Source organism: Phaenicophaeus curvirostris, chromosome Z (assembly GCF_032191515.1).
Source record: "Phaenicophaeus curvirostris isolate KB17595 chromosome Z, BPBGC_Pcur_1.0, whole genome shotgun sequence".
NCBI lineage: Eukaryota > Metazoa > Chordata > Aves > Cuculiformes > Cuculidae > Phaenicophaeus > Phaenicophaeus curvirostris.
The window spans coordinates 72,988,042-73,007,052 of NC_091431.1; the positions used below are offsets into that span (position 1 = coordinate 72,988,042).

At 40.6% G+C, this 19,011-nt stretch overlaps 1 protein-coding gene across 1 annotated transcript in view; it reads right to left on the bottom strand.

Annotated features, from left to right (window-relative positions):
* Positions 1 to 19,011, bottom strand: part of LOXHD1 (lipoxygenase homology PLAT domains 1) — a 159,274-nt gene that overhangs the window by 45,599 nt on the left and 94,664 nt on the right. Inside the window, exons 27-33 of the mRNA XM_069880363.1 lie at positions 18,667 to 18,848; positions 14,978 to 15,094; positions 10,540 to 10,702; positions 8,153 to 8,307; positions 7,111 to 7,320; positions 4,800 to 4,923; positions 1,146 to 1,354 (exon numbers count right to left, since the gene is read on the bottom strand). Coding sequence (XP_069736464.1) covers positions 1,146 to 1,354; positions 4,800 to 4,923; positions 7,111 to 7,320; positions 8,153 to 8,307; positions 10,540 to 10,702; positions 14,978 to 15,094; positions 18,667 to 18,848 — 1,160 coding nt within the window. The remainder of the gene's footprint in view (positions 1 to 1,145; positions 1,355 to 4,799; positions 4,924 to 7,110; positions 7,321 to 8,152; positions 8,308 to 10,539; positions 10,703 to 14,977; positions 15,095 to 18,666; positions 18,849 to 19,011) is intronic.

Here is a 19,011-nt window from a genome sequence, read left to right on the forward strand (position 1 = left end):
CAAACACTAAGGGCTTACACTTTTTCTTCTTTCTCTTTCACACCCTATGGCTGTCGCCGTGTGCATGGTTTGGAGAAGAAGTATTTATGCACTTACTTCACTTTCAAAGTTTGACCTAGAGAGGGCTAGATGCAAAGTGCCACTGAAACTCACAACATCCAGGCACTTGGAGCACAGCAGGAAAATGGCTTGTTAATAAACTCAAAACTAGTATAGGGACTTCTTAAGGTACCAGAATCCATTGATTGAATGCAAGATAATGGGAGTGCTTCAGTCTGTCAGCTGATAGAACAGGACATAGAACTACAAATATATTTTAATTAGTTAGAATTTCTCTCTTTATGTTCCTTTCACTCATCTCCCTCTGAATATGCAAGTACACATACCAGGTTTACAGCAACATGGGGTGTGGGGTAAAAATGAAATTAAATAGGCCCCAGAAATCTTCAGATGCTATGAGTATCAGTTCTTGAGGGCTGGAGCAGGCATTCAGGAGATGAAACTGCCATACGAAACATGAATGATGTACACAAATGCACTGGAAGATTCATGTGAATTTTAACCTCGGTAATGGAAAGTCTATGCAAATTCTGTCTCCCTGAGCCATAGCAGAAATAATAGCTCCTGTACCAAAATCTGTTTGTGTACGTTACTTATGAACAATGATTAATTTTCCTCTCTAAGCTTGGGTCCTCCAAGCTGTAAAAACAATTTTCATGTTTAGCTAGAAAACTATACAAGATGTGTTTCTCACTGCAGGCACAATTTATAAAACCCAACTGGAAGTAGTGTAAATATCAGCTAGAAAAAGGACTGACATAGAAGCGCATCCTGGGAGCCTTCACTGCATCTATCAATAACAGGGTTTGACTAAGAAAAACCAGTGCCAGAGATGGAACAAATCTGGGATGTGTTACAACATCCCTTATAGTTCAATATTCTTTTGCCTCCCTAGGATCTTAGTTTTGTGACATGTAAAGCATACTGCTTTTCAGGCTCAGACACATATGAAATCTTATTAGCATATCCCTGTTTACATTCCTTTAAGATTCAAGTGCCTTTGCTGCTAAGAATAACAGGAACATGTACTCTCTTTGGCTGCACATGACTATGCCTCCAATGCCTTCCTTGTGTTCATGAAATACCTCCACTTTTTTGATCTCTCCAACATCAAGGCCCCAAACAGAGAATTTCTCTACAGAACCATCTGCAAACTCGTCTTTTTCTTCTGGGAGGTCCAGCCACAGCCTCTCTGTCTGCACTTTCTGAGGACCCATGATGATGATGTACACACGGCTGTCGGTGCTGGAGTCATACTCCGTGCCTGTTGTGACGGTGATGTGGTATGGGATTACTGTAAAAAACAGAAGTTTAGCAATCAGAAAACCCGCACATATATATATTTGCATAAGACTTCAGAAAGCCGGGGGGTTATTCCGTCAGAGGTACCAGTTGTGTGTGCTACGTAGTTTCACATTCCATTGAACTAATTGAGTTCATTGAGTTAAAGAACTAATGCTTCATTGAGTTACAAATGTACATGGGAGATGACCTTCCCATACACATTTGGGACTGAATTCTGCAAGGGTTAATTTCCCCAGACAACTTTACCAGTTGCAAGGAGGTTATAAGTCTGGATTTCTCCTTAATAGATGACAGAACAGCAAAGGTCTTGAATCTTTATTTACACCAAGAGATCTTCATGAAGATGAGCCTGAGCATCTAAATCTTAAGTAGGCCATTAGACTAGAGCCATCTTATGCTCACTGTTCAATAAAGGCAAATAAATCTATGTTGACTCCAAGGTAAGCTCTCACTGACTGAAAGGCCGAGCACAACTGCAAATGTTCTCTTCGTGCTTCATTCAGGGATTGCTGTGATCTATGGGGCAGCTCAGGATTTCAGCATCCCTTTGCAAACCCAGGCAAAACATCAATAATCCTTGTATTAAGGGCTCAAAAATTTTATACTTCACATAATAAGATCGATTAGAGAGAAAAAACTTTCAGGCCAAGGCTTGGGGCTGAGCTGGTTTTTCTATGGTTTTCAGAAATTTCAGTTCAGCTGTTAAAAGGGAGGAAGTGCCAGACTGCTTTTCAAGTGCTTTCCAAAAGCTCATTTGGGTAAGTCGAGCGGGTGGTGCAGAATTAGATGCTGAATACTCGTTTGATTTCTCAGAACATTTGTGCAGGGCTGTTAAAACCATTCTGACAAGATTCAGAGCTTTGAAACTTGCCTCGTCACAAACTCAAAACTCAGTCTGGCTTCATCATCACTTTTTCGATTTTAAAAATAGGTTTATAAACCCTGACAAAAAACTTAGTTGGGTTTCATATCATCCAAGACTGACAAATAATTTTGCTTTATGATGACTAACAAGATATTTGGGGTAGGAGGCTGTACTAGAAACTCACATCAAGCTCAGAACACATATGCAATATCAGGGAAGGCATGAAACCATGCTGCCTAAATCTGTTCTTACCTTTGGACACAGCAGAACCCAAAGAGATTAATTCAGCCCGAGACCAAGGATTTTGTGTACCAACACAAAACAAACTGATGATTAGTCAAGACTTGTTCTCCCCTTTATGGTATCATTTACATTTTAGTGTGAACATCAGCTTAGGAGGTGGCTATCTGGCTCACATAGTCCATCTTATGCGACATTCCTTCAAGATGCAGTTTTGTTAATAAAGCCATTGCACTGCCACAGAGATAGTGGTGGTGACAAGCTCCAGGACTCAGAGAAGAAAGACCACCCCAGTACAATGGGAATGATGAGATCTTTCTCAGCACTGCTGGAGATGGGTTCTCATGGGAAATACTGATGTTTTACCCATTATTTGTGAAACTACAGGGAATTCCAGCAAGGCAGATGTTATCCATTGTCACAGCACAGAAGTAATATCAGAAGGGACATGGGAATCATTTTTTTTTCATTTAAACACAATATGGGATTACAAAAGAAGGGTTGCCTTGAGACATATGGGTTGCGGACCAGGTTAAGCAATCGGCAGCCTTATGTCTGCTTCGCAACTTCAAGGCATGAGATGCACAACCCAGGTATCACATTGCAACGAGCTACAAGGCATCAGCTAAGCTGCAGTAACCATGTCAGTGAAAGCTATCTCAAACGCTTAAGCTGAATTACATCATTTTGCCCTTGTCTTGCCATGGAAGTTTAAGACAAGTTTAATTATTTTGCACGTACTGTGGGCCAAGAACACATATACAGACCACAACTTTAACCCAGCTGCTTCCCAGTTACTTGTTACAATGCAGTGTAATCTTAATCTAAACCTTAAAGACCCCATGTAGGACAACAACAAGCTATAGGCGCAATTTAGATGATTTTGTCCTGGAACACAGAGGTGGTTAATCAAAAGGTGCGTAAATGCAGAGGGAAAAAAAAGCCTGTGTGCCAGTGAGGTTACAGGGAAATATTTATGGACTGGGAAAGTTTTCCACAAAGGTTAAGTTCAACTGATGGACACTGATCCTTCAGGGTTTGTTCACAGCCAGGACAGAAACAAAACTAACACAACTTTCCCACCTTGTATTGGACACAGCTGAAGAAGACTAGCCTCCCTGCATGAAAGCTGGCCTTTGCAGACACAGTCCAGCATATCTGACTTTTTATAAATGCAATCCAGAAACAGATTTTTCTTTTATATTTGCCTTTGCTTTGTCTCAGGAACCAGAACCTCAGGGTGAAACTCTACACTAGAGCCATCAACCCTTTCCACCAGTGATTTGAGGAAGAACCTGTTGGGAGTTCATTGGCTCCTGTCTTTCAATGACAGCATTTGCAGACCCTCCTCTTCTGCGTAATTATAAGACAATGCACCTTTTAGAAAAGAACACACTCTCTTTAGTGCTCCCAGTCAAAGCTCATTTTCTGAAAGCCAAAAGGCTTATCCATACTCTTGTTCACTCCCCATATCCCACTCGCCTCACAACCCAACAGCTTCCATGATTCAGCTACATGTTGCAAAGAAAAAATGTAAAGGATTCTAAAATAAATCACATTTAAATTCAGATTAAGTGAACATCCTTGGTGATGAGGCACTACTAGCCTAATCCTGAAAAGGAAAGATGATTTAGGAATGGCAAATAAGGTCTCAGGAAATTCAAAGCCTTCTTTGCTAATTCAGATTTAGTATGCTAAATGAAACACTATCTTGGGTAGGTCAAAGAGATACAGGAGGGGATAAAAACCAGCTGATATCAGCAACAAGAGCTTCTTCAAGCAATCATGTGGAGAAGAGCCTCTGATAATACAAAGGAGAGTTTTTTGGTGATAGCATGTCTAACTACATTTCCTTTCACTGCAAAGAGCTTTGGATCCTTTGAAGGATACTTCAGACAAAATTATACAAAACTTGCATAAATTCTTCCCTTAACACTATCAGTCCACGCTGTTCAGAGGGTAACGTCACTCTAGCCAGTGCTATCTGCAATGCAGTTGTTGGTGGAGGAGGAAGAAAAAGGAGTATGACTTTTCAGGCCAGTGGGTTTCTTTCTGAGGAGGCCCTATGGATATAGTTGACTAGCTGCTTTGTCACAATTAGTGGTGTGGATGCACTCGTCTAACTTCAGGCATCTAAGGGACACAATTTGGGACTGCAGTAGCCTCTAGAGGTCCCCTGTGTCTTTCACCTCACCACAGCAGAAAACAACATACTCTTGAATAACCACCTACCTAAAGACATTGTCACATTGTCACATGAACACAACCTCTCAAGCACTATAATCCGAGAACACACGCATGCATGCAATCAAACACTGTGCTAGCTCACGTGATCCTTCTTCTGCTGCCTTGACCAAGCTGGATTTCTTGGTTTCCTTCACGTCTGCGTTGCTGTCTTGACTTGACATGCTGAGAGACAAATCATCCAAGCTGTTTCTCTCACCATCATAGCTCTAGTTGGAAGGCATGTATGGGAAGGTAATGAGGTTGAGTGCTCACGTGTTGTCAGCTCTTCCCATATCACTCCAAGATCAACATGAGAAGGAGTCGTTCTAGTTTCCCAGGTCATTTTTTTCCTCAGTGTAGCTCAAACAAATGTGACTTGCAATTTACTGCAGCTTATTCATTCATTTCATTGGTAACCTTAACCAGTCATTTTGGATGCATGTTGTAACAAAAGAAAATATAATGGGTATAATAGACTTTAATGGTGTGTTGTGACTTTTATCTGCTACCTGCATGAGCAATAGCCACAGAAAATGCAGATGGATGGGATGATGCCAGATTTGCTCATTAGAGCATACACTGTGGTGTCAGACTTATTGATCTGGTGCAAGTCAAATACTGAGAAAGTACTGCAAAGCTGAATGATAAGAAACATCTATTGTGTTTGAGAAGTGTGCGTGTATGAGCCTCATGAAGTTAAAAAAGGCCAAATGCAAGGTTCTACACCAGAGTCAGGGCAATCTGAAGTTTCAGTTTGGGTAGGGGGGTGACATGACTGAGAGCAGCTCTGAGGAGAAGGACTCGTGGTTGCAGATTGATTAGAAGCTTGACACGGGCCAGCAACGTGTGCTCACAGCCCAGAAGGCCAACCGTGTCCTGGGCTGCATCAAAAGCAGCACGGCCAGCAGGGCGAGGGAGGGGATTCTGCCCCTCTGCTCAGCTCTTGTCAGACCCCACCTGGAGTCCTTTGTCCAGTTCTGGAATCCCCAACATAAGAAGGATATGGAGCTGTTGGAATGGGTCCAGAGGAGGCTACAAAGATGATCAGAGGGCTGGAGCACCTCTGCTCTGAGGACAGGCTGAGAGAGTTGGGGTTGTTCACCCTAGAGTAGACAAGGCTCCCAGGAGACCTTATAGGGACCTTCCAGTCCCTGAAGGGTCTACAGGAATGCTGGGGAGGGACTTTTTACAAGAGCTGGAGTGATAGAGGGGGAATGGCTACAAACTGGAAGGGGGAAAATTTAGACTTGACATTAGGAAGAATTTTTTCACGCTGAGGGTGAGGAGACTCTGGAACAGGTTGTCCAGGGAAGTTGTGGATGTCCTTTCCCTGGAAGAGTTCAAAGTCAAGGTGGATGAAGCTTTGAGCAGCCTGATCCAGTGGGAGGTATCGCTGCCCATGGCAAGGGGTTGGAATTATAGGATCTTTAAGGTACTTTCCAACACAAACCATTCTATTATCCTGTGTTAGTCCAGATGTGTTAAGTGTCATTGTCCAATAAATGTGAGGCTCTTATCACACCGTCACTTAATTAAAAAAAATAATTATTGTCCTTTCCTTATTATGAATCAATATGAGCAACAGAGCAAGTGAGACCACAAGAATTCCTAGCATTGTCTGCTGCAATTTTATGAAGTAGCATTTGGCAATACTTATCCTTGGTGTATCTGTTGTATTGAGGATGAGCCTGGCCCAGTTTCATTGATGATAATTTTGGTGGTAACTGTCAATTAAAATTTCACTGTATTTTGCAGAGTGGACTCCATAACTATGAGGAACTTATAATCAGCTGCTTTATTGTGTCTCATTGTATAGAAGCAAGAGAGGTCTATTAATCTTGTTTGCTAATTTTAAGTAGTGTATGTACCTTGAATTCCAATCAGCTATTGTAGCCTGATAAGGCAACAGAGAATGTGCAATTAGAAATGGCATGTCACTAAAAAACATTCATTGCTTTGAGCAGTAACAAAGAAACTATAATTTTTATGTTTGTAATTGATGGAAGAAACTGCTGAGAAGATAAACCTACCCAGTCCAATGAGGATGAAGTCAAAGGACCCAATATTTTGACTTGGGGTCTTTGAATAGTGGGACCCATACTTTCTGGGTACAGCAAGGATAGCAGTAGGCAAATATACACTACTGTGCATCTGAAAGATATTTTGACTCTGGGCTGAAGAGTTTCACTAAGGCTCATAGAATTTCTTGTTGAAATTGCACATTACAGAGCTGGTAATACTGGGTTGACAGTGGTCATACTTTCAGGCCTTGTCTGAAAGTCACAGATTCATTTCAGGCAAGTGAAAAAGCAGGAGTCCCTAATGATCTGTCTTGAACTTCAACCAGATATTCAGTCATTTTATATTTATTAGTAGCAGTGGGTTGTGATCATATCTTTGAGCCACAACTGTACCTGTTCATAAAGCGTACGCTCTATCTTTTTGTCCTCTTTCTTCTTAGAGAGCCAGCGCTCACACAGAAAAACAAACGACTCCTCTGTGGTCTCATCCAGGATCTCTACTTTTTCCAGGAACCAGTCAGGACTGAACATGCTGTTGTCGTGACGAATCTTGATCTTGTACAAAATGCCCAGGTCCACAGCCTGTATAGTAAACGTATCCTCCTGCAGAGTGTTCAATAGCATTTGCTTCTGTTAACAAGCTCTCAACAGACCATCTACCAGGCAAAAGCAGAGACTACAGAGCACAGTATGTGTTTAAATTCCACCTCACATGATGGTGCTTGGCTAAAATCTTTGCAGCAGTCTGTAGAGGCATCTCTTTACGCTAAAACTGTTCTTCAGGGAAGTGTTTTGAAGCCTCCTTCTGCTATGAGGGGAGTTACACAAAACGTTGCTCTTACAACCAATTACAATGTTGAATTATTGGTATTTTTACACCCTGATTTTTAAGCCTGTGAAAGACTTCTCCTTCTACTCCAGTTAGATTGCTATGGATAATCCAGATAAGACAACTTTTGCCATCTTTATATCTGAGTATCTCCAAATAAGGCAGTGATATATGACTCATATATTGACTGCAAAGTAGTAGTTTTGGAGTTATTTTATCAAACAAATGCACTCACAATTTAGGTCTCATGAATTTATCAAGCTTTGCGTTGAGGGGTATATACTATGTACTTGAAAATCAGTTACACGGAGGCTACAGGAATGAGAGATCTTAGGATTTGTGTGCTCTCAAATCTGCAGCTAACATTTCAAGCCATTTTATATGGACCAAGCTTATGATTTGTCCATCAGTGACTTTGCAGAAACATCTACCCATTTGCTTCAGTGCCCATCAATTGCAATACCCAGCTGACAATCCATACAAAGCACTTTAAGAGGTAAATGGAATCAATAAATTCATCTCTCATAGGAAAACTCAGACTATAAATGTAGTCATGGACTTGTAAGGTTGAAAACTGAAAAAGTTATTAAGACATTGCATTTGTACCTGTCCTCTTTCAAACTTGTTGAAGTTTGTTTCAGATTTGCTGAGTTTTCTCTCTCCTGTGTCCCCCAGATCTCCGTAGATATTTAGGAAAACATTAGCATCTGTCCCAGCACCATAGATATCTCCAGTGAACACGCTGATCTTGTACGTGTGAACTGCAGAACGAAATGGAAACATGATTGCTGGCTACAAGAATTGTCAAGTTCTATCTTAGATACTGAATTTGCCTAAGCAAATGCTCCCCAAACTTTCTACGCATAGCTCAGTTCCTGGAGGTTAAAAATCCCATGTGTTTTATCCTTCCAGCTTCCAGTAATGATCAAAAGACTGGGGAATTAGTGGGCTGAAATTTGCTGACTTTTCTCCATCTAATCAATGCCCGTGTATTGCTTTGATCATATAGTTTGCAGTTAAAAATGCAAAGAATCATTATGCTTATTACTGGATGCAAAGTCAATAGAGGTGAGGGAACTCAGCACCTTTTCACACCGAGGCTCAAGGGACCTACATCTGAGAACAAGAGATTCGGTGGTGTGAATTCTTAATACTTCATGTTCTATGAACAAACTCACAGGATTCAGATGTGCAATTACTACCAGAGCTAACGGCATGCATCTCTCTAAATTCCCCAAACAGAAAGAAAAAGATTTCTGAGGCCTTTTGCTGAGGCAGTATTTAATTAAGGGAGTGTTGGAGCTGTGCTGTTTAAGTACCCTTTCTCTTTAGCTTGCTCAATGATGATCCAATAAAATCTCATTAAACTCTAGAAAGGTGCTTTGCTGAATCTGTTATATATTCCTAGTTTTATTTTGTTACTCTTTTCCCAATGACACAGGGAAAACAAACAGTTATCGAAAGCATCCTCACCAGGAAAACAATTAGGAACTGTACAAGTCTCTGATTACCCCGGTGGCATACAAGACTTGGATAATATATCCTTGCAAATCCTTGGGCAATGCAAATGAGGAAGAGCTATGAAGTCTTATTTAGGATTCTTCTTTGTATGTTAACAGCATCAAAGAAAACATCTATATTGTCTATTTTTCTTTTGCACCTAACTTTCCCAGTAAAACAAAGCCTATTAAACTTCATCATCCATGAAAGATTTCCATTGATTTCTCTAGGAAATGGAGCAGGATCATCACCTGAGACCATTCATCAGGCTAGGCTCAGTGCCAGGCTTTGTGGTTTGCTTCTTCATGCTGTGTCCTACAGGGTTACAGCTTTATATCTGAGAGGCAATGGCTGCTACCAATGACAGAAAAAATGCATATGGCTAATTATTCAATGCATCTCGGTATGGTTTTTGCTCGCCAGTTGTAGAGACCTTCAGGACTGAAAAGCAGCCTACTCATCTAATAGATGATCCTTAGAATACCACAGGCTGGTTTTCAGTTGCTGTCATTTACACTGTGTTGCTGGTCAAGATGTATGAGGACTCACAGAGATACAGGAGATATAATTCCCATCCCAAATATTTTATATCTAAAGCAGAAGTTCCCAAACTTAACTCCTAGATCCCAGACAAAAGAAATCATTTATCCAAAAGTCCTGTTCTATAGACTATAAAACATATTAAGACTTTGCCTTAAGAAGGAAAACATGAGTCATCATATGCTAACTCATGCAATATAAAGAAGTAGAAGTAATAAGTTAAAGAAAATATTGTGCAGACACATCACATTTGTTCCACTTACTAATTGATACTAAAACTATCCTTGCCTCTGCGGGGAAGAAATCTCCCATAAGCTACCATGAAGTTCCTAACAGGAGGAATTATGACTTCTCTCTCTTCTAGGGGCACAATGCGAAGGCTTCAGCCTTCCTAACAACAAGCCACCTCTTCCTTTGGTAGTGGGAAATGCTTCCAATCCATATAAATTCCACCCTGACAATGGTGTACTGCAAATGCAAATCAAACTCTGAGAGAAAAGAAACAAGGAGAGAAATAATTTTCTCTGTTGAATCATCTTGTTGCCAGATGCAAGAACGAAGAATGAAAACGGCAGCTGAACTCAATTTGCTCTGCTCAGGATGTAAGGAGGTTCACGACTTCTCTCAAGAGCAGAAGGATGGTGGGGTGTGAAAAGGAAGTCCCAGAGGAAAAAAAGTTGATAACAAGATGGAAGAATTTGATTAGGTATCAGGGAGACGTGAAAACTATGTCTATGTGAAAGTGTGCTCGTGACAGGTTTATAAATACTGTACAGGAAAATAATGGTAATATTGCACCGAAGTGTTTTAGGTATAAAAGAGACCAGAGAAGAGGAAGGGAAAGAAATATGAACAGTCATACCAACACTGTATACATCTGAACCATGCATGCAGAATTTTTGTTCCAAATACCTACTTTGTTCCAAATTCTACCTACTTGTAGAATTAATTACCTTCTAATGGGTCTTCAACTTCTTCCTCTATCTGCTTGAGTGTCCCATCCTTCAAGAGTTTTTCAGTAAAAATTTCAGATGGTACCAGTTCTCTAATTATCTCACCGTCATCTTCAGACTTAGCAAGCCATCTTTCACATGGAAACGTGACAGTTTCTGAGCCCTGGAGTAAACATGACAAAATCAATATGAACATGTTAGCATTTCGCCTTTGAGAATAGTCCTACATCGGGCAAGGATTTTCAGCCCACATATGTATGTATGTGCATGTAGATGCGGACCTGAAAGAGTATGTAGAAATATACTTCCTCCTGAAAGAGGACATCTGAGGTCTAGGAGAAGGACTGAACATGCAGCAAAGAAAAGTGTGCTCAATGGCTGTGTGGGACCAGCTGTGTGATCCAGCAGATCTCCGCCCTTTCCAGTATTCAGTCTTACAAATTTCTAATCAGGACTGCACCATTCCCACTGAGAACATATTTTACCAGGACTCTGCGATTCCTCTTCAATCCTTATTCAGGAAAGATTATCTTTGAAGTCAGTAGGGGCTTTTTTTCTGAGTCAATACTTTGAGATTTTGCCCTGTAATTCTGTGACTCAAGCTGGTTTCCAGGCAGTTCCCATGCGTGCATTAAGAGGAGAAAAATAGTGATTTGATTTTTGATCTTTTGTTTTGACTTCACTTTGGTGGAAACAAGTATGATTTCTATCATCAAACAAACAAAAACAATGGAACATGTGTTTTCCACTTGGTAAACAAAGTCAATTCCAGACTGCTATTAAGAACAGAGTCCTGTAAGGCCTCCATGCTGGTAAGATGCAGGCAGCTTTCTGTGTGCTGGGTTCCATCAGCTCTGTCTCCATCAAGACAGCGGCATAAGCAATCATTCAAGTTGCAGAACCCACAGGTCTGAACAGAAAAAATAGTTTTAATCTCACTGTAACTAAAGGAAGAAAGAAATGGCTCTCTCTTTACTGACAGCTTAATCATTTCTTTCCCAAGTAGCACAGGGACTTTCCACTGTTTCTAGTACTCTGTGTACCATCAATTTAATGTATAACATACATACAAATACCATACAGTTTAATTACTCTCACATAATTATTTATCAAACCAAAACAGGGTTCTTTCTTCACTATTTTTGCTATTTAAATACTAAAACATTCATACATAGCAAAAGAAGGAATGAATAGGTCATTGAATCACTGCGCACAGATCCCAGAGAAGTTGTTCTGCGGGACCTGAGCCTCTCCAATGGGCTTGTGTGATCCAGTGCTTTGAGCCTGCAGCAGAACCAGCCTTTGAACTCACACAGCCCAATCCTGCTGTCAATAAACCACCGTTTCTCCTCTTCTTCTCCTCCATGAAATGCTGCCATTTAACCCCAGGTTTGCAATGTTTAACTCCAGAGGCAATTTTGAGCATGATTTGTACAAAATTGTGTCAAACAAAACTGGCAACACTTTAGATGATTTCAAATATTCTGCTTTCAAGTGTCATTTGTGCTGTACAAGCAAAATACAGTACCTAATGAATGCCCACACCAGTACTTCTGCCTTTTCATTTCTGCACTGACTGGCTAACCACATAACCTGTATTATCTCACTGTACACTGAGCGGATGAACAGCGCTTAACTTCTCATCTGCAGTCTGGGAAGAGAGGGATTTCCAGAATGATGCTTCAGTGCCGAAACCTTCTCCTCCCAGAAGAGATCCTACTTCAGTCACGTCTCTCACTGAAGCTTTTAGCTGCTTCTAATTCCGTTGATGATGTTGACTGTATGTGCCATTGATATGAACACTGTTTATTTGGTAATAGGATATCTAGGGACTTGAGTGCCTGCTCAGTGGGGTATAATGTGCAGTTATTGCAAGAGTTAATTGTATCATTATTGTTAATCACCATGTCATTGTCACACTTTTTATTGAAGTTTCCTTGTTAGTGATTGCATTAATATTTAAGTGACGTAAAGAGCACTGGTTTATGTTACCCACGGTAAAATCCTCTTGCAGCTTCAAACAGAATTTGTTTCATTAGAATCTGTGGCTGGCCCTAAGCTAGAGGCAGGGTATGATAGTGTGCTAAAAGTCAGTGCTTTGCCCTTCTCCAAGTTGTAACAAATGAAATGTAATTATCAGACATAATTGGCATGCGAAGACAGAGCTTTATTGGCATGCAACAATCCTAGTTTCCTACCCAAGTGCTTTTAACTTACTCTGAAAAGTTACTGACCTCATTTTTCTTTTGCAGCATTACAGATACATCTACACACATCTTAGCAGTCTAATCAGGTAGCACAGCTTTTAGAAGCATTGGCAGCATATTGCTATCCTGTGGCAGGTCATAATATCCTGTGGCTGATCAGCAGCATCACACCGTGTTCCACTTTCTTCTTTTTTTCCCATGTCATAATCAAAAGATCAGCAGAATTGTAAATCTCTCCATTTTTAAGTTGCTCATGGTTTCTTCCCTTCCTCCACCTTCTCAGGCTTCTCACCATCTGTCCTTCAAAGTGGCTGCAACGACTGTGGAGCTGAGCAGCCCCAAAACCCTTTTCTGGGCTAGTGGAAGAGCACTCAACATGGAGCCCTTGGGAGCTTCCCAAGGTGCTCAGTCTGCTGTAGGTGTCGAAACAGCCAGCCCGATAATCTTTTTCCCTTTGGCTTTCATACCTTTGCTCATCCCCCTCTTCCTCTTCCCTAGTCTATGAGACCAGTAATAATATCTTCAGAAACAATGTCACCCTGTTAATTCATCTAATGAAGCTCTGGAAGGCAAGAGTTAGTCAATACACAGATAGAGGGTCTGATAACAACAGACTGACGAAAAAGTGATTGTGATGAATAGTCACAGAATCGTAGGATCACAGAATCTTAGAATGGTTTGGCTTGAAAGGGACCTCAAAGCCCATTCAGTTCCAACACCTCCCACTGTATCAATTTGCTCAAAGCCCCATCCAACCTGACCTTGAACTCCTCCAGGGATGGGGCAGCCACAACTTCTCTGGGCAGCCTGTGTCAGGGCCTTCCCACCCTCACAGTAAAACATGCCTTCCTAAGATCTCACCTCAATCTCCCCTCTTTCAGCTTAAAACCGTTTCTTCTCATCCTGTCCCTGCACTCCTTGATAAAGAGCCCCTCCCCAGCTTTCCTGTAGGCAAGCTAGGGTATTGGCTTGTGAATAAGCTTGCACAGGAGGATACAGGCTTGAGCATGATAAAGAAGGTTCAAGACATATGAGTTGATCATGAAGCAAAGAGAGTAAACATACCCTGGAAAATTTTAAGGAGGAAAAAAGATGAGAAGTACATTCAACATGATTGAGCAAACCATGTTTCCATCACCTCAGGAAGGGGTGGACCTGAGCATGGAGGTGGAGATGAGAGCTGACATCCCTTCAGAATAAGGGAAGAAAGGATTAAAGAATGGAGAGGTGTTTCCAAACACAACTAATGCTCCAAATCTGAACAGGTTCTGAAGAGGTGATTTTCTTCAAGAACTTCCCTTTGGCCAGGATTATTCCTCTTCCTATAGCAAGCATCTAAAAGTAAGGTCAAGGAACCATTTCTTAGGGTGACCAGACAAAGATGACCAATCTAACTGCAGTGCCTCAATCCTGTTGATATGAGTAACCAGAAGTCCTAGTATTTAACTTGATATTTTTCATATGGGTGATTCAGGGCTTCCACTGACAGGCATTTTTCTTGTCTTAATTGTACTGGCTCCCTGCATTCATTCTTCTGGAACGAAGAGACTGATGAAATTACTTCTTGTCCATGTTTAGCACAATACTTTTTATTTTAAAATGATACACCCTCTTCCCACTTCCTTCCTTGTGATTATTTGAAACAAAACTGCACACGAAAATATGGAGCTCTGGCTTCTTGTGTCACTCAAACCCAATATTATCTAAGCTAGCTGTGGGTGCTCTGGGATGTCCAGTGACAGTGCAGAGCAGCAGCATCTGCTTAGCTCCATGATTCTTTAGCTGTATTTGCACAGCAATGGTACTAACTCAGGAATCTCCCCTCTTCAGTCTAGTAAGCAAGTAAGTCTTGACAACTTTGCCTCCAAACCTCACAGTCTGATTGCTCTTTCACACAAAGGATAAAGAATAGTGAAGATCTGCAAAAGGCTGAGGAACAATATAATTGCTTTGATGCCATCCGTTCTGTGAAAATGAAAACAGCTATTTTTTTTTGGAAAAAACCCAACAATGATAGTAGAGTCTTATCATCAAAATTTGAGGAATAAACCATGGTAATATATATTTGTTATCCCTAGATCCACAAGCTTTAGCAAGTTCATTAATGTGCATTGTTCTTTAGGGAGTTTTTTTCATTGTTAATCATGCTTTTTGGATAGAACATGTTGTTTGGGAAATGGAAACGTCTGCTAATGGAAACATATTGCAGAGTGCTGGGACTTGAAACCTACCTTTCCATTTGGCAGGAGTCTACGAACTGCCACACGGTCCAAATGCCATCCAGAATTCAGTCCTCCACCATTGTGTCCTATACGAATCTTTTCAATAATGTCGCCAACATCCTCCAGCTACAGAAAAAAAGAAGGAAAAAAAAAGAGAACAATTAGGTCATGAACAATAGATGACTTTTAAGGCACTGCTTCTTTATCTTGTTGCCTAATTTTCCAGTCTGTACAAAGTTAGCCAATCTGTACGAAGCAGCCTGGTCTAGTTAATGATGTTTCTGCTCCTGCAGGTTGTTGCTCTAAATTACCTGCAAAGGTCCCTTCCAACCCAAATAATTCTATGATTCTAAGTCCCAGGGGAGCAAATATTAACATTGATGCCAACTATGCCCTGACTTGCATTTTAGCTAAAGAGTGTCCCTGGACTTCTCTTCAAAAAATTGAGACAATCTTGCTGTACAGAAAGAGATCTTGCTGTGTGAGGAAGGTTTGGTTGCACAGCAGTGATCCTGCATCTCAGGATTCTCTGCATGAATGGGAATGAAGGTAATTTAGAAATTGTGGTGGTGCTGCATCTTAAATTCTTCTTTTTATATCCATTTCATTTTTTAAACACTTATGTGCACTTTTATAACACTAGAAGAATAGGTTTGAGGTCACAGTTCAATATTAACAGCTTGGCATTTTTTATTATCTCTCTCCTGTTCCTCCACAGAATCATAGTGTCATTCTGAGTAAGTCAACAGTATCACTACCTTGTGAAGTGGCTGCTGGGTTATTTTTGCCTCACCTTATTACATGAGTAATTTTTTACAAGCCCATTACTTTCAAGTCATTGCCCTTCCAAAGTCTTGAACAGGAAAAATGATATTTGCTTCTAAGTAATAGCTTTTGGTTATTTCAGTGCAAGCTTTTTAATAGGTACCCTTTAAAAAAACAAGACTGTCTGCAAACCTCCTTTGAGCGTATGAGAAGTGCACTGAGCTGTGTTTCTCTTCATGGGGACCTGGAGTCTCTTTTTCTTAGAAAAATGGGAAAACAAAACACCTCAGATCTTGCCCATAGAACTGGCTGAATCACCATCCATGGAGGTGCTTAAAAGATAGTAGATGAAGTGCTCTGGGATGTGGCTTAGTAGTGGATGGGTACAGTTGGACTTAATGATCTCAAATGTCTTTTCCAACCAAATAATTCTATGATTCCATGGTTCTATAATTTGCACCCAAGGAGAACACTCCCTTCTCTTCCCAGCTGACAGAATTGTCCCATATTGAAGAAAATACATTAGTAATTTTAAGAGACTGCTCAACTCAATAAGACTGAGTGTACTACTCAAGGACTTCACACTCCAGACAAACTGGATGTAACTCCAACAATCCTGCCCTATGTCACACCCAGCCTGGACAGCCCAGGGTCACCAGGGTAAGACTCTGTGTCTCCCCATAAAACTTTATGGTTCGGTACCCACCAGGCTAAATGAAGGCAAAACAATGCCAAATAATTGGTAAAAAAAAAGGAATTTATTTTTACAAGCATTCTTAGGGAAAAGATTGGCATTGGCTGCTAAATCTGTGTTAAAGGCAAAGAAAGAAAGAGAGAAAAGGGAGTAAAGGGAGGGAGAACGAGGGAAAAGTGCAAGGACACCATCCGGTCTCTGGTCCTTTCCTTCTGCCTGGATGGCAGGTGTGCACAAATGCCCTCTTATAGAGTATTATTTATATTTTTATAGTGGGCCTGTGTAGTGCTTCTTCTAAAAGGGTTCTGGAACTGAGTCTTGAGGGAGCTGCTCCTTCCTATGGACTCTCTGGGCAGCAAGCACAGCTGGGCTGCTTGCGAGTGTGCAATAAGGTTGAAAGACACGGCCACTGCTGCCGTCTCAACATTGGTTTAAGGCAGTAAAACAAGTGGTTTAAGGCAGCCAGAAAGAATCACTCTCTTACACTCTGACAGCTTAAGCATCAATTGCAAAATAATGAAATGATCTGAACTCGTATCCAAACCTCATGTATGCACACAAGTATACTCTAGAGGAAAATTATTTTCTTCCTCCTTTGTTCTGTCCAAATACTCAGCTTACAATGAAGCTTTTAATCAATACATAGCAATAAAGCAATGCTTGACCAGTAAAGATTCATGTTAAAGTAGTGGTCTTTACACTGCTGCATGCACATCCAACAAACCAGCACTTCGAAGCATAGCTGAGATCAGCCTCTAATCTTTCTTGCCTCTTCTGCAAAATACAAAGCAGTTGAGGCAGTTAAAAACACTAAAACAAACACTCAATTCTCAGTCTGTGTTTCCTGAGATCACTAAATTTTTTTATGATCTGTTCAACTCCAGATGATGGCTGTACACAAGTAGGTGAAAGAAAAATATATTTTATTTCATTCCCTTCTCCTGCAGCAGGAGGAACTGGTGAACAGACAACTAAGTGGGATTGGGTTAATATGTTGTTGAGGACAAATGGCATTTTTACTCACTTCATCTAAGAAAAGTACTGATGTTTCACATTCTACCAAACCTAAAATGAACCTTGAAACTGACAGTAACACCCAGTTTAAGATTCATGCCTATGGGTTAATGCAACCACTATTACAAAAAACTGTGTGACAACTCTACTGAAATGCCTTATTCATTGTTTTTAAATAAACACACTGGGCATTCATTTTATGATTTATGCCATAAAACAACAATGTGGGCTGGAGGCATTATGATTTGTTAAATAGTTTTGTTTAAGATTTGCCTTCAATTATTTTGCAAAAACAAATGAAACTCAAAACACAGAGATGTTGCACTGTCCTTTACAAAGCCTATGTTGCTGTTGCATCCAGGGAGAGAAGGTGGAGACATGAAGCAGTATCAAAAAGGACAGGCCAGGATAGGACTGCCTATATTTTTGCCTCTTGCAAATTCTCAGCAGTTAACAATGTCTCATGAATAGGAATTGCTGCATATTGTAGATGCAAAGGAGCTCTCTTATTTATGTGCACTTATTTAGTACACGCATACAGTTGTGCAAACCCTCCAGGAAATATTTGATAAGATCTTTCAAAAACGATAGTCCTAGGTATTCAAAAATCCACCTGTCTGAGGACACAGAGAAACAGGGTATGATGTTTAGGTTGCCATAGAGCTAGGAAAAATGAACAGACCATCCACCCCAAATCAAGTGGTGCATAAATAATGAGCATCGTGGACCACATCCTTCAACACAATCTGCTGAAACCAGAACATGGATAAGGATGGATAAGGACCTTAAACACAAGGCAGATAGTTTCAGCAACACTGCAAGCACTTGTTTCCTGTTACCTTTCAAAGAATTACAAACTGCAAGATAAAGAAAATAAGCAAGCAAGTAAGAGTGATAAAGAGTGGTACACAAACTAGATCTGGCATGTGTGGAGACTGATACCCACTCTTTACCATGTGTGCTCTAGGAAATAGAAGATGTAAAGACTTTCCAAAGTGGCTCCAAACTTCACCTGGAAGGTCAAGCCTCCATATCCATGTATTGGTACATCTCAGCTCTGTGTTAAAATTGCACCATCCTTTACAACAGAGTCTTGAACCCACATTCTTTTAGTAAAAGAGCCAAACAACCTTCTTTAAAGAGGAAAAATTCCCAATTCACTCCATTTTTACTTCTTAATCCTCCTAGGGCAACCTAAGCCAAGAACAAGTATTCTTGATCTTACCTCCACAATGAACTGATTCACCGAGTTCCTTTCAAAATACATCCTTTGCTCTCTCTTGTTGAGGCACAGGGATTTCTGCTGGGTGCATATCCCATCGCTTCCATAGAGAACAATGAAGACATCTGCATCCGTGCCAGCTCCAAAGATATCGCTGGTGTAGACTGTGATCTCGTAAGGAACAACTGATTTAGGAAACGGCAGAAAATTAAAACAAACCAACAGAAGTTAGCAAGCAGCACAGGAATGCTTCTAAGAAAATTTTAACGAAATCTGGATTAGAAAACCCAGCAGTGGAAGAGGACAGGGTAGTATTCACACACATATGGTCATTTACTTTTTAAGCTG